The following is a 23,364-nucleotide window of genomic DNA, read 5'->3' as shown; positions in this document are numbered from 1 at the left end:
GTGAAGTTCAGGAGGAGAGTTTGAAAGATTTATGACCCCCACCAAGTGACATATTTTCAGCCACCTCATGCCTCCAACTGCTTGTTTATCTGGCAGTGGCAGCGCTTCCTCTGTGTTCCCTTTTCTCCTCACAAGGAGCAAGCAAAGCCCCTGTGCCACACGGCAGCTGATGGACCCTTCTCCTCCTCAGCCATGGCAGAGGTTTGAGCAACATGCAAAAGCTCTCCTTGCTGTGCACTCCCCATCACATGCAACTAATTCTTCCCTCGACCTCATCCTTCCTTTCCTTTGTACTGTTTAAATCTGGCCCAGGGACTGATCCTGTGGGCAACAGCTCTGATGCTCAAGGTTTCATGGTGAGCTAGAACAGAGGGCCTAGGAAAATACAAATAATGAGTTTTAAGAGAAGAATCAGTCCATAGACCATGCAACACTATTTCATTCCGAGTAGCTCACTCAGCAGCTCTGATATCTCTGCTGCTGGCTAGCTTGAATTTCCATCTTGGACTTGCTGTGCAGAGTCAAAAGGCTGAAGGTCTTTGTATGTGCTTTATGGGTATTTGCTTGGCAGGACCAGAGGATTCCTGGCATACTGAAGGGAAGATACCACATGTCCTTCGGAGATAGGTTTACGTTGCCAGGAGAAGACAGGTGGGAGGAGTCAGCCCAGCCATAAATACTAAGGCCAGGAGAACAGACGATCACTGGCCACAAAATGTTTCTGAAGCAGCCTCAAATCTCTTGTAAGACACCCAAAATCTGGTGTGCTACAAGGAGAGACAAGGGGGCAACCAGTTCTCAGCAGCAGCAGGGAGCTTCCCAGGGTGAATGACCTTAGCCCAGCAGCAAAGCTCAACCGTCTATCTACGCAGAAGGTGAGGGGTTCAAATACTAGGGTGGTCAAGGGTATGTATGGTCTATGTCTGCACCCAAGATACTGAGGGACCACGGGACATATGAAGGTAGGTAACCACTGGTGAGGCAGGGAGGGCACTGAAGAGGTACAGACCAACACAGAGAAGTTCTTCCCACCCACGACTCTTCATCTAAACTGCTTCCCCTTGACTCTTTGTATAACAAATGGCACTCTGGAGTCCCCACTCATCTGATCCTGCAGAAGGCATCTCACGTGTATCAGATAACTGTCATTCTAAGCTTATCTATCAGTTTCATTCCATGCACAGGAGTGAAACAGATAAAGGAGTCTGAGCAACCAGCTCAGACACAAATATCTGCAACTGGGCAAGAGGAGCTCTAAACTCAGCCTCCTAGAGCAGCCATGGATCCTAACTTGGCCAATTGCATCATCATCATCACCATCTCAAGCCTCACTCCAGCAGCCGGACTCCTGCCACCAGTCTCTTCCCCATCCCATTCCACAGTCCTTCCTCAATAATGTTCAACACCTTCACAAGCAAGCATGACTCCCCTCTGTCAGGTGCATCCACACACAACCTTGTTCCTGTCCGTTACCAAATCCAGAAAAGCTTTTTTTTCTTGTTTTGTAACGTCTTTGTCTTCATAAAACTGCACTGTACCACTAGTGGAAATTTCTGGCCAGGCAGCCTGCAGGTAACTCCTATAAGAATTTCTGAGAGCTGAAACAAGGTATAAAATACCTCCAATTGGAAGAAAACTTTGAGAAGCGGAGTTGCTGGGTCTCTAATGATGGGCAAAGCCTTCAAGTTCCCAGGGTCCCCAAACCCTCTGTAGGGAAACTGTGGAGGTCTACTTGCAGCACTGCACGCTGCCGGCACACCCACACAGTCCCAGCAGAGCAACATGACCAAAACCCCATGAAACCATCCCCCTTGCTGAGGAGCAGAAATGCAATAGCTTTATTCCCACCTTGGCTGTAGCTACCACCAGCAGATATAAGGCAATCTGCTGGAGAGACGCAATCACAGTGGATTCTTTTTTGCATAGTAGGGTTTCTGGTGCCAAACGCTTAACAGCTCTCTTTGAGAGGCTGCAGTTTGGGTTTGTTTCTGCCCTGGAGAACCATGTAACAGCAGGGTCCTGCACAGAGCGACTGGGTACTCATGGCAGTGGGGTCCCAAGTGCGAGTGCCAAAATAACCCAGGTCTGGCTAGGCTCTGTGTATATGCAGGAGCAAGGCAGACAGGGAGAGTGGCAGAAGGAAGATATGATCTATCCTGTCACTCCAAACTCACACTCATTCACAGTTACTGGTGGCTGTGTTATCCCCAGAGCTTATTAGCTGGCCCCAGATCTCTTCTTCCCCTTTGTCTGGGCAGCATCCAAACACCCCCACAAATGCTGTGCTGTCAAACCATGTGGGCATGCTTACCTGCACCCCCCATGAACAGAATACCCAAATCTTTTCTCTGGAGAGCTCCTGCATCTTCCCCCCCATTCCCTGTGTACCCCACTGCCTACCATCACCTCAGCTATCTTACAAGTCTTAGTTGCTGTGCAACAACAATACATCTAAGCCTTCTGCCCTTGTGCAGATTATACAAACACTCAGTTTATTCACTTGATTACAGAATATACCCTCATAGTGATTTCTTTTTTCCTGTGTTTTACTGAGTAACTTGCTGTGTGCAGGTTATGGACCCATCACATACACTTCTGGTGGTCTATGTTAAAAAAACAATCAGGCTCAGGTGGAAAGAAATGTTACTGAAGAAGATTTGTCTTATAAAAAAGGCTGAAGGAGCTTGTATAGTCCAACAAAGCACAAGGTGTTGCTTTCTACGATAACTTGATAACACATTCAAGGCTGTAGGATAAATAGCAAGAAGTAAGAATGATTCATTAGAAGATGACATTAGCACAAGACCAGATGGATACAAATCAAGAATCAACCTATTTTGATGGGAAACTAGTAGAAAGTTTCCAAACAATCTGTGCGAATGAAAAATATCTGCTACAGAGCTGGAAGAGGCCTCCTGGGTCACTGGCTGTGGTGGGCTCCACTCAATCTTAAAACTGATTAGTTTTTCATTTGTTCCTTTGTTTTAAAATAAGTTTCCTGCTCTTCTCCCACCCATGTCCATACTGTGTGCCTTGGGGAGTGCATTTCCTTCTCCTCACTGCTGATTTTAACTTGCCCACACAGAGAGGACACACTGGGATGAAGCCCAGCGTGCCGACTACTGCCTGACCTCCCCCTTGAGCATCTCCCCAGCCAAAGCCATTTGCTCTCACACCATCGCTTGGGGTTGTGCCTTGCGACACGCACAGCTACCTCAGCAGGCGAAGGAGGTGAGTGCGGTATTTGCTTCTGCTGGGCAGGTTCCCAGCTTAAATAAAGCTAGATTCCCAGGATCTAGAGAAGGAGGCTGACCCAAGCAGTGCTGCTGATGTGCTGCTGGCAGCCCTGCTAGTGGAGGGGATAGCTGCCTGCTCTAATTCCCCCGAGCTGAGCCATGCAGATCCATCATGCGGGAGAGAGGTACGTGAATCGCAGCTCTCAGCTCTTCAGCAAGCGGGAAGGAGCCTGGTCCCCCAGCACTGCAGTAGAAAAGCCTAATTAGATACAACAGAGGGATAGATATGCATACTCAGGGACCTTTCTACACAAGCCTAAATTGATAAAAGACAAATATTTATTTTAAATGGCTGTGCCATACGCTGATGAAATGCTAATCTGCACAGAAAAAGAAAAATTATTATAAATAAACTGCCCAGAAGCACCTCACACTCCCTGAGCTTCATCTTTCTGAGCAAACCAACAAGAAGAAAATAAAATCAACAGCATCCATTATAGACTCCTTTCCATAAGAAACTCAGGCAAGCTTAGGATGACATGGGCCAGTGCTTTTAAAACTATCATCTGCAGCCTCCAGGAGCACCACAGGCTATTTGTTAAGGGCACGTAGAAGCACACACTTGCTGTGTTTAACTCACACTATAGGGATCTTTGGCCTCAGTAGAAAAAATGCTAGGGGATAACTGAAAAACACTATTGTATGCTCTACAATCAGGAAGGGGAGCCAGAGGGACAGTTTTGTCTCCTCCACTGCCCCCAGGATCCTGAGGAAGTGACTTCACCTCCACCTCTCTCCTCATCCTCCTACCACATCAACCCCTCACAAGCACCTGCAGCATCTCATCTTGTGCACCCGCACGGTACCCAGCACAACAGAGCCCCAGTATCCAACAGAAACACATCACTATTAACACCCCCCTATTCTTATAGCCCTCCAAAAATGCTCTGGCACCAGTACATCCCAAAGTTTGAAGACATTTCAAGACGAGAAGAAAGCTATCAGGAGTTCAAATTGGAGTGCCTAAAAGGCAGGTTTTGTAGTGGCCAACATGAACCAGCTCTGGAGATTGGCATGTTTTTGAGCAGCAAGGCTGGGCACTGAAACCTGTCAGCAGTGCCTGCAGTTGGCTTCCTTTGTTCACCAAGCCACTTCCACCCTCTTACATATGTTCTCCTCACTGGCAAAGACGCAAAGACCACCATTTTTATCAACATGCATATTGCAGTGTTGTTAGCAGCTCCTTAAGGTTATTCCCCTTTTCTTCTCCGTTATATTTATAAACCTTGTGCAGAGTTGCTATGGTTTCTGTTCCTGCCAGTCCAATTAGTATTCAGTGCAGTCCCTCTCACCTTCACCATTTCAGTGACCTTTACTTCACAAGGAAGATCTCGTGCCATCAGCCCATTCAAACATGCTGTGTAAGAACACCAGCCGCTAAGCAAAAGAGGGCTCTGTGGAACCAATTCATCTGTAAAGGCTGTCTGAGAGATGGGTAAACAATGGTAATTATTTCTAAACAAATTGGAACCAGAAAGAGCAATCCAACAGTGTAACAGCTAGACAAAAAGGAAAGCCACAAAAAGAAGAAATTTCAGCTCCCAGTGTCTTGCGTACTACACTATCTTCCTTTAGGCAAATATTTTTCTACCTTTCTTGCTCTCCAAAGTCAAGGTCAAAAAACTCTGACTTCCAAGACAGTTTCTTTTACACCAGTTGAACAGCTTATGCAAGGGGCTGCTCATGAATAGGAGCAACACATCTGGTAGTATGAATTTCTCTCTTTGTCCAACTATTATATTTAAGTGACTGCACAAAGCTACCCTGCTCACTGTATGGCCAGACAGCCCCGCGGGACTCATGCTGCTTTCTTCCAAAAGCAAACATGCTGGGAATGGGGTCAGCACCTCTATCGGATCAACCAGATCATGGGATCTCCAAAACCCTATCCCCAACACCAAACAAAGAACACACAGCTTCTCCCTAACACAGAGAGAAATATTCCTACTACAAAAAATATTTCACAAACATACAAAAGCCAGAAAATAGAGCTTGGGTGCAATATGACCCCTAAATCTGCCCGCGCATTAGGAATAGGAACATCCCCACACTTTGCACCTTCCTAACAAAGCCAGAACTTTCCTCATGGCACTTCCTTGGCTATTATGTGTTCTTCCACTGGTCAATCAGGCTAGCCAAGACATCTCACGCTACACACTTCTAATGCCAGGCCTTCTGAAGAAGAGGAAAATTGCCTGAATCTTTCCAAGACACCTAGGTGCAGATGTGTAGGAGCATGGTGCCTTAGCTGATCAAAGGACAACTCCATATAGCACAAAAAGAGCTCTTCTATTAGAGGTACTGAACAACTGTGTATGCAGTGAGTGGGTCAGAAGAACAGATCACAACCAGCATATAAAACCAGACAGGCTCAGAAATGACCCTGTTCTGTGGGAGGTGGGAACATGATGAGCTGCTGCAGCTCTGTTAGCTAAGGTTCATGTGGAAGCTGGGCTCTGAAACACAGGTGACTGAGGCATCTGCAGCCACAGCCAACTTTCACACAGTGCTCTCATAGAATCCCTAGGTTGGAAAGGACTCACTGGATCATGGAGTCAAACCATTCCCATCAATCACCAAACCATGCCCCTCAGCACATCACCCACCCATCTTTTAAACACCTCCAGGGAAGGCGACTCAAACACCTCCCTGGGCAGACTGTTCCAGTGCCCAATGACTCTATTCGTGATATAGTTTTTCCTGATATCAAACCTGAACCTCCCCTGGCAGAGCTTGAGGCCATTCCCTCTTGTCCTGTCCCCTGTCACTTGGGAGAAGAGGCCAGCACCCTCCTCTCCACAATCTCCTTTCAGGTAGTTGTAGAGAGCAATGGGGTCTCCCCTCAGCCTCCTCTTCAGGCTAAACAACCCCAGCTCTCTCAGCCACTCCCCGTAAGGTCTGTTCTCCAGCCCCTTCACCAGCTTCGTTGCTCTTCTCTGGACTCACTCCAGAGCCTCAACATCCTTCTTGTGGTGAGGGGCCCAGAAATGAACACAGTATTCGAGGAGCGGTCTCACCAGTGCCGAGTCCAGAGGGAGAATAACCTCCCTGGACCTGCTGGTCACACCGTTTCTGATCCAAGCCAAGATGCCATTGGCCTTCTTGGCCACCTGGGCACACTGCTGGCTCATGTTCAGTTGCTGTCAAGCAACACCCCCAGGTCCTTCTCCTCCAGGCAGCTTTCTAGACAGACTTCTCCTAGTCTGTAGCTGCACAGGGTTGTTGTGCCTCGAGTGCAGGACTTGGCTTGTGGCCTTGCTAAACCTCATGCCTTTGGTCTCAGCCCATCAATCCAGCCTGTTCAGATCCCTTTGCAGAGCCTCCCTACCACGTGAGCAGGGAAAAAGCCTGCATGCCACATTCTCTGAACTTTGCTCTGAAAAGCATTTCTCTGCCTTTGCAGTCACCAACACGGGTGGCTTTACGCAGTCTGCTTTATTGCATCAGAGCATTGCTGAGACTGCTCCTGCCCAGCCTGGCTGCAGCCTGCACCTACAGTGCTGTTCAGTGGGCGGCTCACACTGAGCCGGCCCCAGCTGCAGCTGCGGTGCTGACATCCACCTCACACCATCGCCTTGCTTTGCGCTCCCAGGCTCCCCGCTTCCTTCCCGGTAGCACTTTCACCTGCATGTTCATCATGTTCTCATCTGTCACTACAGATCAGAAAAAATTCTCAGTCCACAATCTGATTCAGGGTGGTTTATTGCAAAAAACAGACAAAAAAAAAAAAATCACTATTTCCTTTGCTGCTTCCACCTCCTCCCGCCTGGACTCTACAGCAAAGTCTTTGCTGACTTGACGGGGGGCTGCTTTACAGCACACAAGCTCTTTCATCTTTACCATGATCAGAACAAGTCAGTGCACCTTTGCTATTCCAATCTCTTTTAAACTGTCATGAGCTGAACTTTCTATGCAAAGATTTGACCTCTCCTGAAATCCCTTTATCAGCAATTTCCCTTGCTCCCTCTTTCATGCCTGAGGCATGATGAAACACGGCAAAACTACACATCCTTTAGTGAGAAAATTCAAATAATCAACTCGGTCTCAAGAGACTTGAGGTCTCTTTCCAAGTTTGAAAGCTGTTTCCTAGCAGAAGTTCTGCTCTTGGAAGTCTCCTGGTTAGCAGGCAGCTGACTATACAGTTCTCTGGAGCCTGACTACGCTTCCAGCCCAGGGGCAAGTAATAAAAAAGCCTGACCAGCTCTGTGAGGTCTGAATCAGGTGCTAACACCAAACATCTGCTGGGGCCTCTGCTCTCCTCTCCCCCACCCTCCAGGCTTCAGAGCGTTCCCCATTTTATAGCTTGTGGCAACAAAAGGCCAGTTTAAGAGGGAAAACATTGCTGACAGCGTTACCCAAAATTACCAGACTGTTCTTTAACTGCTCTGCATCCAGGGTTCTGGTGAGTCCAACGCACGACATGCTGAAAAGACACGCGTTGCATAGCAGCCTTCGGAAGCAGCAAAGCACTCGCAGCCCAGCCCGAGCAAGACAGGCTCTACACATACATTTATTACTTCATACAACCGCATTGCTTATTGTACAAAAATCAACAGTGCCACCCTAGAGGGCCTTCACAGATGTTTATAGAGACATGTAAACACAGCTTTAAAACATGTTTTTTTATGTAACTTAGGTACAAACTACTGAAGCACCACACATGGTGTGCGTATATTTGCCCATACACGTGTGCGTATGTATCTCATACACAGACACAGACTGAACAAATTGTCACAGCAGGCTGTGACATGCTGGTACACTGCTCTCCGAGGAACCCAACATCTCTACACGAGGATTTCCACCAATGGGACACAAACTGGACTTGTGCTGAGCCACAAGCCTTGAGTTGCTGCTGCCGTTGGCCTGGTCTTCCTTCCCTTTGAACATATAAACACCTACAGCCTGGAAATTTCCACTTTTCTGTTCTGCAGCAGTAAAGGATGGACCTGAAAATTTGGGGTAGAAATCATGACTTTTAGAGAAAAAGACAACAGCATCTGAATAATTTGTATTACACGGATTGATTGCCCAGTACAGTGAATTTTGCGTAACATCCAAGAGGGAAGTTTAACACCTGAAAATAGAAGGTTCATGAAAGAGCTAAGGAACAATGGTTTTGCTCAACACTGCTTTTATCAGCAGGTGGGGAGGGCACTGCTGCTTGCAATAGGAAACAGAAAAGTGGCACTTGGACCACTCCAAGCAGCAACTGCTGAATCCAGGCACTGTTCTTGGCACCCTTCTAGATCTTGCTTGTGTAGTCTAAGCTTCTTGGGCAGCAATGACCTCTAGCAAGAGGCCCTCAAGCGCTAATCTGGCACCGGCCACAAAATATTTGTGTAACTTTACTAATTTCTACTGCAGTAAAACAAACAAAAAAACAGTAACAGCTGCAGCCCACAGCTTTCATAAGGAAGAAATGACAGACTGTGCCAATGTTTTCAAACCTTTCTCTTTGTAAAGGTCCACTTATTTCCTGGGAAGAACAGACAAGCTCTGGTAGGAACTTATCCAAAAACAAGAGAGTCAACATGGCTTATGCTTGCCAATCTTCCAATGCAGAGAGAACTGTGTCTTTTAGTTTGGGGAATCCCAGGGTCTCTACTATGCAGTTAGTCCAAATAGGCCAGGAAAGAAGCAATTGGACCTTTTTTTCTCCCTTGCTGCAACAGGCCCTAACGCTGGGCAGGGAAGATGCTCTGTCCTTGGAAACATATGAACAGTAGCTGTGTCTCAAACAGTCTTGAGGTCCTGGAAGGTATTTTTCTGGAATGCCACATGGAAACACACTTCTAAAGCCCTGAGTTTCATGTCAAATGCAACACTGACAGAATCTCCGTGGTGTTTCTCCATTCAAATTGGGGCAGCCCTTTAAAATGACAGGATCAGTCTGAGATGTGGCCTTCACATACAAAGAAAAACAAAGGAATACTGACACATAAAGCAGCAGTGGTTAAACAGCTTCAAAAGTCACTCGCGTAATCAGATAGATGCTGCGGAGCTCTCATGAATGTATCCTAACAGTCTTCTTGATTGAACAGTAAACACATTTGAGCAGCATTTGCTGCATTGGTTAATATGTCATGGCCTAAGAGACCAGTGTGCTGAATTAGAGACTTTATTGGGAACTTCCAAGAACTAGCAAAAAGGAGGAAATCAGGGTATGGCCCAATTCAAGAGGAGGTATTACCTGTTTCTCACTCCAGTTTGCTGCAAATGGCTATCCCGCTAGAAGTCTCTGCAGAGAGTTGAAGGGCAGAATACCTACTGAACGGCACAGCAACTCACACCAAGATATTTTGGGACTAGCTCACAAAATCACCTGAAATTTGAGAGCTTACACATCCTTCTGTAAATTTGACCTCTCCTTCTCATTTCTACCACAGGAAACCTTTGTATATCAGACTCGCATCCTAAGTCTCTGAAAACTCATATCATCAGTATGACAGTTTTAGTCTAGTGAGAGGATTTCTCAAGTTTCAGTTTACAACCCAAACCTTCTTATCCCTGCACTTCTGTGTGGGAAGGCAAGAAACAGGTAAGAACATAAATGAGATTGTACAGATTATTCTCCCCTAAATCAATAACATTTATATATTTTAAGAAATCTTCAGTAAAATAAGCACAAGCAGTTCTACAACATAAACAGGTGCAAATTCCATTGCCTAGTAATGCTAGGAAAGAGTTCCTGTCTAATTAGAAGACATGGAAGTCCACAGCCACTTGTTTTAAGGACAGCCTTGTGTTCTAAAGACAGCCTTGATATTAGCATCTTTACTGTATTAAACTCTTGGTACTTAAATAATAATAATGATAATAATAATGATAATATCTAGATAGTACAGACAAAGTTTAGGATGATACATAAGCATAAAAGTGCAAGATGTAACAGTTGACCTACCGGTCAAACTTCAAAGTGTTTAATGGGCAAACTGGTACAAACTATGTCCAGAGGTCAAGCACAAACCAGACTGAGAGAAATCAAGTCCCGTTTCTTTTCCTCTCATTTCCACCAGAAGTTGTCACAGATAACATCATTCCAGTCTGAAGTGACAGTGATTCCAAATGAGCGAACAGAAGAGGAGAGCTGAGCCCATGTCCTGATGAGCCTCATTTTCTGTGCTATGCCAATTAATCCACAGTCTTTGCTCTAAACATCCGAGCAGAAAGAGATAGAACAGTAACTTCGATGCCACGTTCAAGGGAGGTGGAGGCAGCAGCTCAACAGAAACGTAGCACTTAAGAGCAGTGGGTACAGCAAGCTCTTGTTAGCTTCTCTGGAATCGCAGCCCCCAGCTGATTTATTGATTCCAGCCATGAAATATGACTATGAGGAGGTTAAGTAACACTGTTCTTCATTGGAAAAAATAAAAAGTTCATAATTTTTCCCTTCCTGTTTGTCGTATTTTACTGTTAAAGAGAAAATATGTATTTTACTGTATCAGTTCACTATTGTGTTCATTCCCTTTAAAGGCAAATAGAGTTTAATCTACCTTGTTACCAGAAGGAGGTGGGATGGGGGTAGAGGCAGACCTTTTATTAAACCTTTAAAAAGATCTCTAACTCATTTTGCAAGAGAAAGTAACAAAAGCCATAAAACTCTTGCAAAGGAGAGCTGTCACTGAGATTAAGCAGATCCAAACTCTGCCATCCATTTTTCATACTTCTCCAGGTCTGCAGCAGAAACAGATTTTAAGATTTTCTTCAGAGCCAACTCAAAGTCCCCCTTGGTAACCGGCATCTGAAGCTCCTCTGTAGAAAGTGCACGAATCTCTTCCGGAGTTAAGCCGTTAATACGCCGTCTCATTGCCATTAAAGAGGCATCCCTGGAAATACAGGACAATGTATGGGAGGTAATTACTAGCAGCATGTGCTGTAAGCCTATGAATTTTGATTGAATTCTCTTGCTAGAAACCACTGGCAGGAATACTTAAAAGAGCATTTATTTACCACAGAAGATGCGGTTCACATCTTTCTTGGCTTCCATGTTCCCAGATCACTACATTAATTCAACATAAAGAATGCATTGGCACCAAACCCCATTTAAGCATATGGTAAATGTGCAGAGATAATTAAAACAATAAAACTGAAAACCCTTTACAATGATTCATAGAGATGAAATTTTACAACTTCAGTGCAGGAAAGGGCAGGGTGGGAGAGGAACTGCACTCAAAGACTTCTTATTTTTTTTTTTAGAAAGTAGTCTGGATTTTTCACTCCCATTCCCTTAAATTTTAACCTTCTCCCCACCATTTAGTCCAAACGGACAGTGAGCAAGTGTTTGGAGTGAAGTCCAGCTCTGCTGCCTGCTCGCACGTAGCACCTGAATCTGTATAGGGCAGAGCAGGAGGCAGCAGACAGTAGTGTCACCTGGCCCTGCAGGGCTGAGGCCATCGGTGCCTGTGGCTCCTTATGCTCTACCTGCTCCATCACTCTTCCCCAGCTTGGTGTCAGCGTGGTCCAATGGCACGAAGAACACTGCTCATTTCTCACACCACGGCCCACATGCAGTCTGAAATTACATTTTCTCTTTCCCTGGGTTTTTCCCAGCAAGCGATAACGCAGGCCTCTGGGAGAACAGGTAATTTAACTATTGCACTGTGTGACACACACCAAGTTTTCAAAACCATGGAGTCATTTCACAATTTCAGCAAAGCAGCAGGGGAAGAAAAAAAACTCCCAAGCCATGTTCTTAAAGGATCGGTTTCTTTTGGCAAGGATCCTAATGTTATAAGAGGCAGAGGTTTCCTTCTCAGAAGTTTTTTCAAATATATATCCTCCAGAAAAGACTCATTTGTCAGAAACTGAAACAAACGTGGTAACAGGATGGAAATAAATTTAATACTAATGCTATAAACCGCCTGTATCACCCTTGCACCTAGAAGATTCGGGCAGAAACCAAGACCATGACGCACTGGAAGTGGTCCAAACATACAGTATTGAGAAGCCCCAAAGAAGTATTCTGCGGAAGGTTCCTTTGCATCACAAAATTTTAGCTCTTAAACTCAAAGGATTTAAAAAAAAAAACCAAACCAAAAAAACCCCCCAAAAATCCAAACCTGTTTTGCACTACACGAACAAATGCAGACAAATGCAGCCAATGGTAATATGATATTTGCTCCAAGAAGTGTTTTTCTCTGCAGATGCAAGAGAACTTTCACATCTCGCAGACAGACTCCTTAGACCACTCCACATGACAGAAATGGTTCCAATAAGCTGTGGGCTTCAAACACAGCCACTGTTAGCATGGCTTTGGCTGTAGTGGGTATTGCCTTTAATTGCATAATGCAAATGATGACTTTCCATGCAGTTCTATTTGCAGATTAAGGAGAATGAGATACCTGCAAACATTAGTGATGTCAGCACCAGAATAGCCTTCAATCTTCTCAGCAATTTCTTCAAGGCTGATATCAGGATCCAGCTCTACTCCCCTAAGATTAATTTTAAGCAGTTCTGCTCTGCCTTTTGCTACAACATAAAAATACTTGTTTGAGGACTTATAAAAAAAAGGTACAAACAAAAGCATTTAATATAAGACAAGGAAAGAGACAGAACAAATCATCATAAAGTATGCAATTAAATACAGTAAGGTTTATGGTTAAAAGCAGTATATCAAAACAGCACACTGTAGAGACATTTCCATACACCATTAAAAATCCCTGTTACGTCTCAGGTGACAAAGCATTTGGTCACATACTACCCAAGGGCACAAAACCACAATCCTACAAATGTCTGCTTCCTCTCACATCCCTTTGGATTCACTTGCTGTTCAAGTGTTTGATTGCATATTCACACAGTTTCATTAGAACCACAACGAGGATTCTATTAACTGAGGTTCAGACAGCACAACCCCCTTAACAATAGGCTGAACTTTAAGCATATGTTTAAACATTTTACTCAGTTGGGACTCAAAGAGCCGCTGAAGCCTGACAGAAAACAGATACATTACTACAGTAAACATATATTAATATATTTACAATACAATGCCCTGGTATCCCACTTTCAGACTTAGATGCAATGCGCACAATAGTGATGACCAGCTGTGTAAATAAGCATTTGTGCAGCCAATTAACCATTTTGCTTGTAGACAGCATGTACACGTGTGCATTTGGATAGGTATGTCAAGCAGTCTAGGCTTAGAAGAGGGAATTCACATTTCAAAGCTTAGGCCTTAGCGTTACTCTGCACGAAGGTAGTAAAGAAGACAACGAATGCTTTCCTGGCCTATACTACATAGAAAAATACACCAGCTCAGCACCTTTATTTCCACAATGACCAATTTTTATAACCTAGAAAAGAGGACAACTACAGCAGAAGTAGCAGCAGTAGGTCTTAAGGAAATGTCCCTGCTTATATTTTAGTCATTAATGTGCCTAACTGATTTTTTTTTTTTAATTGTTAGGGGAGGGAAAATATAAAAGAAACTAGCAAGCTTGTCTAAAGCTGCTGGTCTTGTGTGGTTTGTGGAACTGTCAAGAATACAGAGCTACCAATCACACACAAATGTCACTAGCTATAAACCAGGGATTTATTATTTACAGAGCATACCATACTTACAGCAGACCTGCAGAGAGCATCCTGTATCAGGGAACATTAGTCTAATCTTTGCAATGAGGCTAAGCAAGTTGTTGCAGTGTTTTGAAAGTAAAACATTTATAATACATACTTTCACCAAATTCCACAGTATATATCATTTTTTCCAATTAAAATGCCTGACGACACCAAACTACACAGCACAGTTACAAACGCATCATTTAGACTTGCCCAAAACAGCTCAACACTCTTATTTACAGAATAAATGCAATGGAACGTAAGATTGGAAATAAAACTGGAGTACATCTTGAATCTTGTCCAAGGTGTAATACACTGTGTCAAAAATCAATCTGGTTTAATTAGAAACAAGAGTAAGAGCTGATAGGATTTTAAACTAATTGGTTATAAAGACAGGCATCCTGTTAGGAGCTGTTACCACCTGTAAGCTGCAAAGACAAGCTGCAGAACTAACTATTAAGTGTCCTTATACTGGCTAAACTCAATCACAACTGCTGTCACCAAGAACACGCATCTTGTTATCTTGAATGCTCATGCAGGGAGATGAGGCATCCACTGTACCAAGAAGAAACGAAGCTATGCAAACGTCAAGTGATAGGAATCTCAAAATTAATAGGACAGGTGAATGACAGCTGGGAGAGACAACACAAGCTGAGACGTCTTAGGGCAGGAAAGCAATCAGCCTGCTACATTCTGAGTGACTTGAAGCAGTCATAAAGGCGAGAAAGCAGTGATTTACAATGAACCAAGCCTGTAAGTGAAAATTCATGGATCCACTTCTTTGCATTTGTCTGCAAGCGCACGGAGTGCATTTGCAGTATTTCTGAACACGTCCAAAGGCTGCCTTTGATGATCACTCAAGGACTGACTGTTAAACATTTAAAATAATTCCAGGCTCATTAAAACTAACTCTCTTTGAAAATGTAAGAACCCAAAGAACCCATCAATGGGCTTGCAACGAAATGCCACAGCTCTTTGTTTCCAAGGCCCCAAGCAAGTAGTATTTTTTTTGCCTTTCTCTTACTCTCTTTAAAAATAAAGCAACCCAGCTAAATGATTAACCCCTGAATTTCACTGCTTATCACAAAAACATCAAGATTTCGCCCAAATCCAACAGTTCTGCAGTTAATTCTAAGCTCATCTTGCAAAGGCCATTTTAAAGGAAAACACTTGGAGCAAACATACCTGTGGGCAAAGGTATATAAATCCTCTTCTCCAGTCTCCGTCGGAGAGCTTCATCAATATCCCAAGGGAAGTTTGTAGCTGCTAATACCATAACCATTTTGGAAGGGTCATCATTTTCCAAAGCACCACCTACACCTACAAGCACAAGAGTTTAAAGCATTTTTACTCCCCACCTCTTATTGACTGAGATGCTTGCTAAGAAACACTGCACAGATAAAACATTGCAAAAGCCTGGACAAAGCTAAGCAACAGCTCTACACAGTTCTAGTGACTCCTTCTGAACTTCCCATAGCTCAAGTGTGACAAGATCGTCATTGTCACAGAAAGGGGCACAGTTCATTCTTTTGCTGAGACAGGGGAGGGCTTTCTCTGACACTACTAATAACACAATCATACATAAGTGTAGCCCTACTAGTCCCACAAAAGTGCTATCTCTGTCAATCCTGGCTGAGAAAGAAATAGGAGTCATTCTTTGGCCACCCAAACGAGGACTGCACAGAAATGATTGCGTTGAGGCAAAAAATAGTCTATCCTGAGTTTATCACTAGGAAACTGTGGATTTGAGGGCATTATAAATAGTAGTTAAAAAACAACCACAATATAGAACTGATTATCAAACCACCACACACAATTCCTCAGATGGTCATCCCTGCAGTGCACACTTGCACAAAACGGGCATTAAATCTGACTAAAAGGGTAATATTAGCTGCCACAACAGAATACAGCAAAATCAAATCTTACAAGGAGTTCCCCACACTGGTGACTCTAGCGAAGAGGAGAAATTTATTTTTGCACCAAATTTAAAGACCTGCATTAAACTGCACAAATCTCCATTATCTGCTTCTCCTAGAATCTCTTAAGTATAAGTTTTCAATTTACCTTTAAAATGGCCATTTTAGAAAAAATAAAGTAGAACATCCTTTTCAGTCATTTGCCTTCAAACACTCCAAAAATACACTACTCTCAAATTCTGCTTTGTATCTCTCCCACTCAGAAAGCCAGGTTTTGCAAATTGCTCAAGTTATTCCATTCCCACCCATAAAGAAATGGTACCCCAGCCCCAAACTCAGATCTAAACACTTGTTACCATCCATTTGCACAAGCAGCTCTGACTTGACTCTGCGACTCGCCTCGTGTTCATCAGACGTGCCTCTGCGGCTGCAGATACAATCTATCTCATCAATGAAGATCGTTGTTGGAGCGTAAAACCTTGCCTTTATTCAAATGAAAACATTAAGGCTGCAGCAGTAAGCACAGGCCCTCAACAGACCATGACCCAGTTCCCACTAGACACACTATGTACAAATCTTCCCTGCCTGTCACAAGAAAATAATTCAAGATCTTGATTTACAAACTGTTTGGCACATGGTTAAGTTTAAATTGTACTCCTCAAGTCAGGGGTCTTGTCAGTCTTGTTTTTTCTTATAAACTAGTCTTATAAATGGCAAAAAGAAATACAATCAAAATACAGGGAGTTTTTCACGTCTAGGTTTTTCTACAGTCGAGGGCAAAGCCGAGGGGACAGAACAGAGCTCAGCCTGTCTCAACAAACCAGTTTTAATTGAGAGTATAGCAGAAGTGCAGTGAGGATCCCAAAGAAGTGAATGACCCTTCAGTATAGGTTCACATGGGCATGTCTTTCACATAACTCACATGACCGGACTGCACTCAAAACTTCACCAAGAGGCTTGTGGTCATCATTCAGAACAGAAAGAGAACTAAAAAATGCACTGCTTCAAGAATATTGGTTCCCAGTCCTTTCCAATTTAAAATCTACTTCCTATAGGCTTATCCCATAACCAAAAAAGAACTGAATTTCTGTCAAGAAGTCTACATCTAGTTTGGAAAACGCTATCCTAAACATGGGTGACGAATCATTTCCTTCTTAACCCTCTATAATGTACCAGAAAAGGATGGAACACAGAGACTGTGGTTGAGGGGTGTGAGTGCAATGAACTCCATACTTCCAACATGCCACTAGAGGGGCAGGAAACCAAGGGAGATGTCCCTTCTCATCTTAGCAATCCCCAAATCACATCACTAAGGACATACCATTTCAAACAACAGGCGGACCAGCTTCTCGGATTCGCCCCGGTATTTAGATGTCAGGGTAGAGGAAGACACATTGAAGAACGTTGTTCCACATTCTGTAGCAACAGCTTTCGCTAGCATTGTTTTGCCAGTGCCAGGAGGACCAACCATCAGCACACCCTGAAAGGTGAAAACAAAGGCAAGGAACAACAAATGATTAATATTTGTAATTGGTCCTCCACACTTCATCTCGATATGATGCAAGATCTGTATTTTAATTGTTTAATAATGTAACTGCCATCAGTGGAAAATAAAAGATATATATCCTGCTTTCAAGAACAGCATGGAAGTGCTCCGGGATTTATTCTTCTTAACACTCCACTGGAGTGTGAATCACAAAAGCCAGTAACTGTTGCTGCACCTGTCACCTGGGAAGCGGACAACAGATTTACAGCCTCACTCTGAATCAGACAGAGCCTGGACTTGAACTTACACAGGCAGATAAAGACAGTGAATTCTTCGTTTTGGAACAAAGGCCCCTTCTCAAGGAAAGCTTCACAGAAACCAAAATGCTCTTGCAGAAAGTTGTGCTCCCTCAGCAGAGCATTTTTCTGTGGAAAAACATTTTGCCAAAAAATTCTGACAGCAGGTATTTATGAATGCATCCGATTTTCACATTAAGTATGCACAAGAGCATTCACTGTTTGTCATACCGTTTCATCTGTCCATCTTAGTACTTTTATGGCGGTTATTACTGCATCTGAGCAATGCCTGGATGAAACGCCATCCTCAGCATGCTCTTGGATGGCCGAAGAGCAGCGCTACTTCTGTTTCATCAATAAGCATCTGTCACTCATGTGGACTATAGCTCGGTCCCACAAGAAGTCTAATATGAACCAAAGTGATTATTCAAAAAGCTTTGAACTAGAAAACTGAACTACAATTGTTAGTTCTCAGGCTGGCATCCACATCATCAGACTATCTTTCCACCTGTGATCTATCTTAGAGAGAGACTAAGAAGCACAAATCTTCACAGCTCCTCACATTTACCCATCATCATGCAGGCAGGTTTTCAGCTAGACACATAGAGCTCTCAGGACCTACGTTAAGATTGTTGCACTGAGACTGCTTAAACACTCTTGATAATATTTCTAAATACAATTATCTTCATGAATAGTCTTTCTAACCCCTTCAGCAGCAGTGCTGGAGAGGGATAACACACTCTTCCATCCCTGTGCAGTACTGGAGCCTGGAACTATGAAAATGTAGTGCTCAAGAAGCTTGGGTATTTTTTTCCCCTCTCAGCTGCAAGATCTTATTAAATGCTAACAAGAGTTTACTAAAGCAAACTTGTACTGTGTTGCAAAGGTAATCAAATTAGCTAGAATCAGAACGGCACATCATAAAGTGCTTTGCAATTAATAACTTACATAAAATGCCACAGCAACAAAATATTGTTAAATGCAAGCCACATAGCAAATTAGATTTCATCTATTCCTCACAAAAATCGCGAAGAATGACATGGAAGTGATCTATAAAAACAAACCAACCGGGAACACAATTATTCAAAAATGTACTACTCAAAGCAATAGCCTCTCTGTACTCCATTTTCCATTAACTCTTAATACTTTTATAGCCATTTAACACTTAGCTAATGCAAGCTCAACATACATTCATCGGTAAATTACGTTAGAAATGTTCACGCTCCATCCATACAGCTAACAGTTCAATGTCACTCCTCAGGCTGCCCGAGGTTTCTGAAGACCCACAGCAGTGAGTATAATAAGTAAATGCATTCCTTCTCTCCCCAAGAATATTCAGACGCACATGGTGATTTGAGTCACTGCATAGTCATACTGGTATTATAATTATATTGCAACTACAACCCTGGAGTAACTGGGTGAAAATTACTAAGTCTGCGATATGCAGGTCCAAGATGACCTATTGGTCTCTCCAAGTTTTAAATGTGTTTATTTAGTATTTTAAAACCAGCTTCACCTCAATTCAAATCACACTTGACCCTTGTGTTTGACAAACTGTGTTTACTGCAGGACCTGGTGATATAAGGCAGTAACGTCATTTCGCTTCGGCCCTCCATTATTACGGAAGGGCAAATTCTGCCTTCAGCTATGCATGCTGCTCACTGCCAAAATCAAAGCTCACCACTTCACACCTCCTGTGCAATTATTTCAGTGTGCATTACCTAGCACATGATACTGGTGGCATTATATATGTACATAACACAAGTGCAAAGCAGGCACACCAAGTGTACAGCCAGGGAAAACCAAGCTCTCTGGGGATAACGATGACAGAAATACCAGTTTAAACAAACCCACCCCCCCAAAAAAAAACTTGAGTTCTCAGCAAAATAAGACGTGCATAGCTTCAAATAGAAACACATAGGATCAAATTGCTCTTTCTCTCTGCAAAATATGAGACTGCCACTTACTTACTAGTTAAAATCCTTGACAAACACAAAGAGTTCTTTATTCTTCCTCTAAGGCTCTGTTAATCCAAAGTATTCTAATAAGAAGCTGAAATGCACTGCAGGGAGCAAGTGTTTTGATGAAATCACTGCAGGGTTACTTCTTGTTGTTGTAACAATCACTAGCAGAGCAGTGGGAAGCACAGCCAGCAACTGGGCCTTCTTGGCACAAAACAGTTTAGGGAAAAAAGAAAGAGCAAGCCTGTGGACATTGAGAAACCCGTGGCTGCAACTACACAGCACCTGTGTTGAATCAGGGAAGACAGCTGGCTCCTTCATACAAGGCACCGTCCTCTGAATGCAGCCACAAACTGTGAGGGCTGTCTTGGGAATTATTCTCAGAAGAGTCTGAACATCCAAAAACAGATTTGGCTGCCTTTTCCCTGAATTATTGTCCTGAATGCCTAGGCTCAACAAATGCCTGCTGCTACACTGATTACTGCAAGAAAACAGTCTTCCCTTTTAAACTTCTCATCCTTGTAGCGCAGCCAGAGGTCAACAGTAGGGAAAATACATGCTGTTCTGTGTGAAAAATAAATTCAAGAGAGTTACAGCTTCACAAGTCACCAGGGAAAAGGCTAACAATGAAGACTCTTTATAGACTTGTCAGAAATCAATTTGCATTTCAGATTGAAGACAGGAAATCATCCTAGAACTTTTTTCCATCTCTACAATCACCTAGTTTTCAGAGGCTCCATAGGAAAAGATTATCTCACGCAAAGAGATGGAGACTGTAACTCTTTGGAAGACTAGACTGTGGTTTCTTTATCCACTGCCAAAACACTTGGGAGACAGGGCCAGCGCCTCTCCACATTTCCTGCAGTCTGCTGAGATACCTGCCTTAAAGACAGATAGCCACTACATCCTCTATGCATGTTAATAGCTGAAAAAAAGCGTAACAGCTCTTCACTCCCTTAAAATTTTTGAATACAGAACAGATGGAGCCCGTGTGGTCTATAATAATGTTATGGATCAACCTCCTCAATGCAAAGAGGAAAGGAGAGAAATTCAGCTGTTCAAAAGATACTAAATCTCACCCTATGCTTGTAACCTATGATATCTAGGCTCTAGATAACCTTAAGGTTAACCTCAAGTCCACTGCTGCTGACAAAGACTCTAAATCCCAAAGCTTATATAGCCTGGCACTAGGTTTGGGCTGACTCTAGGTTTAGGCTGCACTCCTGCAACTCACTTAAAACCTCCACGAACAGGCCCTGAAGCAACCATTTTGCAGTTCCTGCTGTCAGGTCCCACTCTTCCCAACTTCTGTTCTTTACTGGCTGTAGGTAGAAGCCCCAGGAAGGACAAGTCTTCCATTCATTAGTTCCTGCAGGGCTTTGTTTTGTAAATAAACTGAACAACAGGGATCTAGGACTGGCTTAGGCTGGAGGAGGAGAGCTTTAAGGGTCAGACCTTAGTATAGGTCAGAGAAGTACAACGACTGAGTAAAAGAAGGCAAGGCAAGGGTTAGTAACACAAGATTGAACAGAGGCTGCTGAACCACTGTAGTAAACCACAGAAACTACTCAAATACAGCATTTCCTACATGTGCTGTTGTCTTGCAGACTCAGAGTAACAGACAATACGCACATCTCTTTTCTCCAGTAATCCTTCTCAGTAACTAGAAAGTCCTTGTGTTGTGCCTAGTTATTCCCAAAACAAGCGTCAATCCATCCCACAACAAACGCAAAATCATTTTATTTTCTGTTTACAGAAATGCTGAGCAACCTCCTCTCCTCTTCCCCAGGCTGGGTTCACTTCTGGTCCATCAGCCAGGCCACCTCAGTCCATCCTTCCTGTTGCCCTGCTTGCAGCTCATTCTCCCAATCCGAATTTCTCTGACTTCAGCAATAACTATGCCAAGCTGCAAGTGTAGCTGCAAAGCTAAATCATTGCTCAGATTATACCTCATTGTCCTCACTTTCTTGCACCATCCACCCTGCAGTTTGCAGTCTGAGTGAGAGATAGCTGGCACATGCAGAATAAAACAATCCAAGGACTGCTTTCCTCAGAGAAGCATTGAAGAGTGGCCACCATAATCCTCAGCAGAGCTGTCTATTAAGCATTTCTATTTCTGTCAATATACCCTATAGGCTTGCTCACGCGCATAAGCTGACATATAGAAATCATTCTAATGTCAACAAGGAATGACCGAGTAAATACAAAATAATTATTATTTACTGTAAAGCCCAGATACATTTCCAGCTGTTTCTTTCAGTGCATTTTACATGAACCATTAAGACAGGATTTCATGATCTTTCCCATTTGCCTTTTTAGCCTTCCACTACAAACATCCACACACATTACAGCAGCAGATACACATACCCACAGCTTTTCATTTACTGAAACACCAAATAAATTCCCACCTTCCAAGGCCTTCTGATCCCTTTGAAAAAATCAGGCATCCACATTGGAAGAACAACAGCTTCTCTTAATAACTTCTTGGCTTCTTCCAGATCTGCTATGTCATCCCTGTGCAAGATGAAGAAACTTGCATAAGATTCCCATACAACAATATTTCTTCTATTTTTATACAAGAAAAATAGAGAAGCTTTTCACTCAGTACCATCTCTTTTAGCATGCCAGTAAATGCCTCATGAGCACTCATATAATCCCATGACCTAAAACTGAATCCTCTTTTGGAAAATAGGGAAAAAATTATTTTCAACTCCAGTTACTTAAAGCTGCCTAATTAAAAGTGGTTTTGGACAATGTGAACACCAAAGTGATACCTTTAAAATTCTCTAGAGTGGACTTTCATTCTAGCAGTACCTGTAACGGATGTGCCGCACATAGTACTAATTAGCAACAAAAGCCTAACTGTAATCAAATTAATAAACTATTAAACCCAAAAGACCTTGTTTTGCTTATCTGTAGTAGATCATGATGGCTCTGTTTTAAGAGTCAGATGAAGGATAATTTCTCTCCTTCTCCACAGTAGCAAAATCACTTAAATTGAGAAAATCCTCATACCAATGAATGCTTGGATTCCTTGATACAATGTCCCTTTCAAGAACGTCAACCAAGTCTTTGTCGTAACCCGCTCCATCAAATTTTGGTATTTCCCCACCACCAACTTCCTGGGGTATTTTCTTTCCCTAGAAGTGAAAGTCATAGACTCATAAGGAGATTTTTTTTTCTTTCAAAATATCCTTTATTTGCAATATATAGCACTATTGTCCAGTTCACCTCTGTAGAAGCGACAAGAAGGTATCAAGCTTTAATACAAATACCTAAGCAACACGATGGGCAGCAAAACCAATATGTTCACACCCTACACTCCACAAAGAGAACCTATAAACCTGTGGTTGCTTCCATCACAACAGCACCCTGCTTCCATCGCAGATGTAGCTCACAGTGACAAAACCCCACCAGAGCTCATTAAATATCACAGTGAGTTGGTTGGTTGGTTGGTTTTATAGCAGCAAACCAGATTCTCTTAACAGTGCCCTTTAAAGGACTTCTGGCCACACACACTTCCTGGCCAGCCAAAGGCATGAATGCAGGAATGGCCTCACAAAGCAGGCTGTGTTACAGTTTAAAGCTATGTTAACTCCTGGCGGAAGACCAGAACATCCAAAGTGTATTTTGAAGATCCTACACCTGCCACACTACCTGCTAGAGCTAAACAGCTGGCACCTCTTCATCACTGAAAAAGAACAGAAAAGCTGTTACACCCATTGCCTTTGATGGAGGAAAAGCCAGAAGATTCTGTCCCCTTGTTTCACTAAAGACCTCCCACTCAGCAATTTCTCCTTTCGTCCAATGTGTACTATCTATTTCCATCCTCTCATTCACAGATCAGCTCCATAAACA

General features: G+C 43.2%; 2 protein-coding genes across 4 annotated transcripts in view; one reads left to right on the top strand and one right to left on the bottom strand.

Moving 5' to 3' along the window:
* Positions 1 to 23,364, top strand: part of MTUS2 (microtubule associated scaffold protein 2) — a 738,607-nt gene that overhangs the window by 547,068 nt on the left and 168,175 nt on the right. The window lies entirely within an intron of this gene.
* The window catches only part of KATNAL1 (katanin catalytic subunit A1 like 1), a 45,675-nt gene continuing 30,028 nt past the window's right edge, over positions 7,718 to 23,364 (bottom strand). For 2 of the 3 annotated variants that reach the window (XM_069883022.1, XM_069883014.1), the window contains exons 5-11: positions 22,522 to 22,646; positions 21,915 to 22,020; positions 17,085 to 17,243; positions 16,120 to 16,246; positions 15,033 to 15,167; positions 12,638 to 12,764; positions 7,719 to 11,122 (exon numbers count right to left, since the gene is read on the bottom strand). In XM_069883022.1, coding sequence (XP_069739123.1) covers positions 10,924 to 11,122; positions 12,638 to 12,764; positions 15,033 to 15,167; positions 16,120 to 16,246; positions 17,085 to 17,243; positions 21,915 to 22,020; positions 22,522 to 22,646 — 978 coding nt within the window. In that variant the 3' untranslated portion in view covers positions 7,719 to 10,923. Of the gene's footprint in view, positions 11,123 to 12,637; positions 12,765 to 15,032; positions 15,168 to 16,119; positions 16,247 to 17,084; positions 17,244 to 21,914; positions 22,021 to 22,521; positions 22,647 to 23,364 lie in introns of all 3 variants that reach the window. The other variant, XM_069883032.1, reaches the window with a different exon arrangement.

Source organism: Phaenicophaeus curvirostris, chromosome 1, assembly GCF_032191515.1.
Source record: "Phaenicophaeus curvirostris isolate KB17595 chromosome 1, BPBGC_Pcur_1.0, whole genome shotgun sequence".
NCBI lineage: Eukaryota > Metazoa > Chordata > Aves > Cuculiformes > Cuculidae > Phaenicophaeus > Phaenicophaeus curvirostris.
Note: the sequence above shows the minus strand (reverse complement) of the source record. Positions and strands in the feature narration are given on the sequence as shown.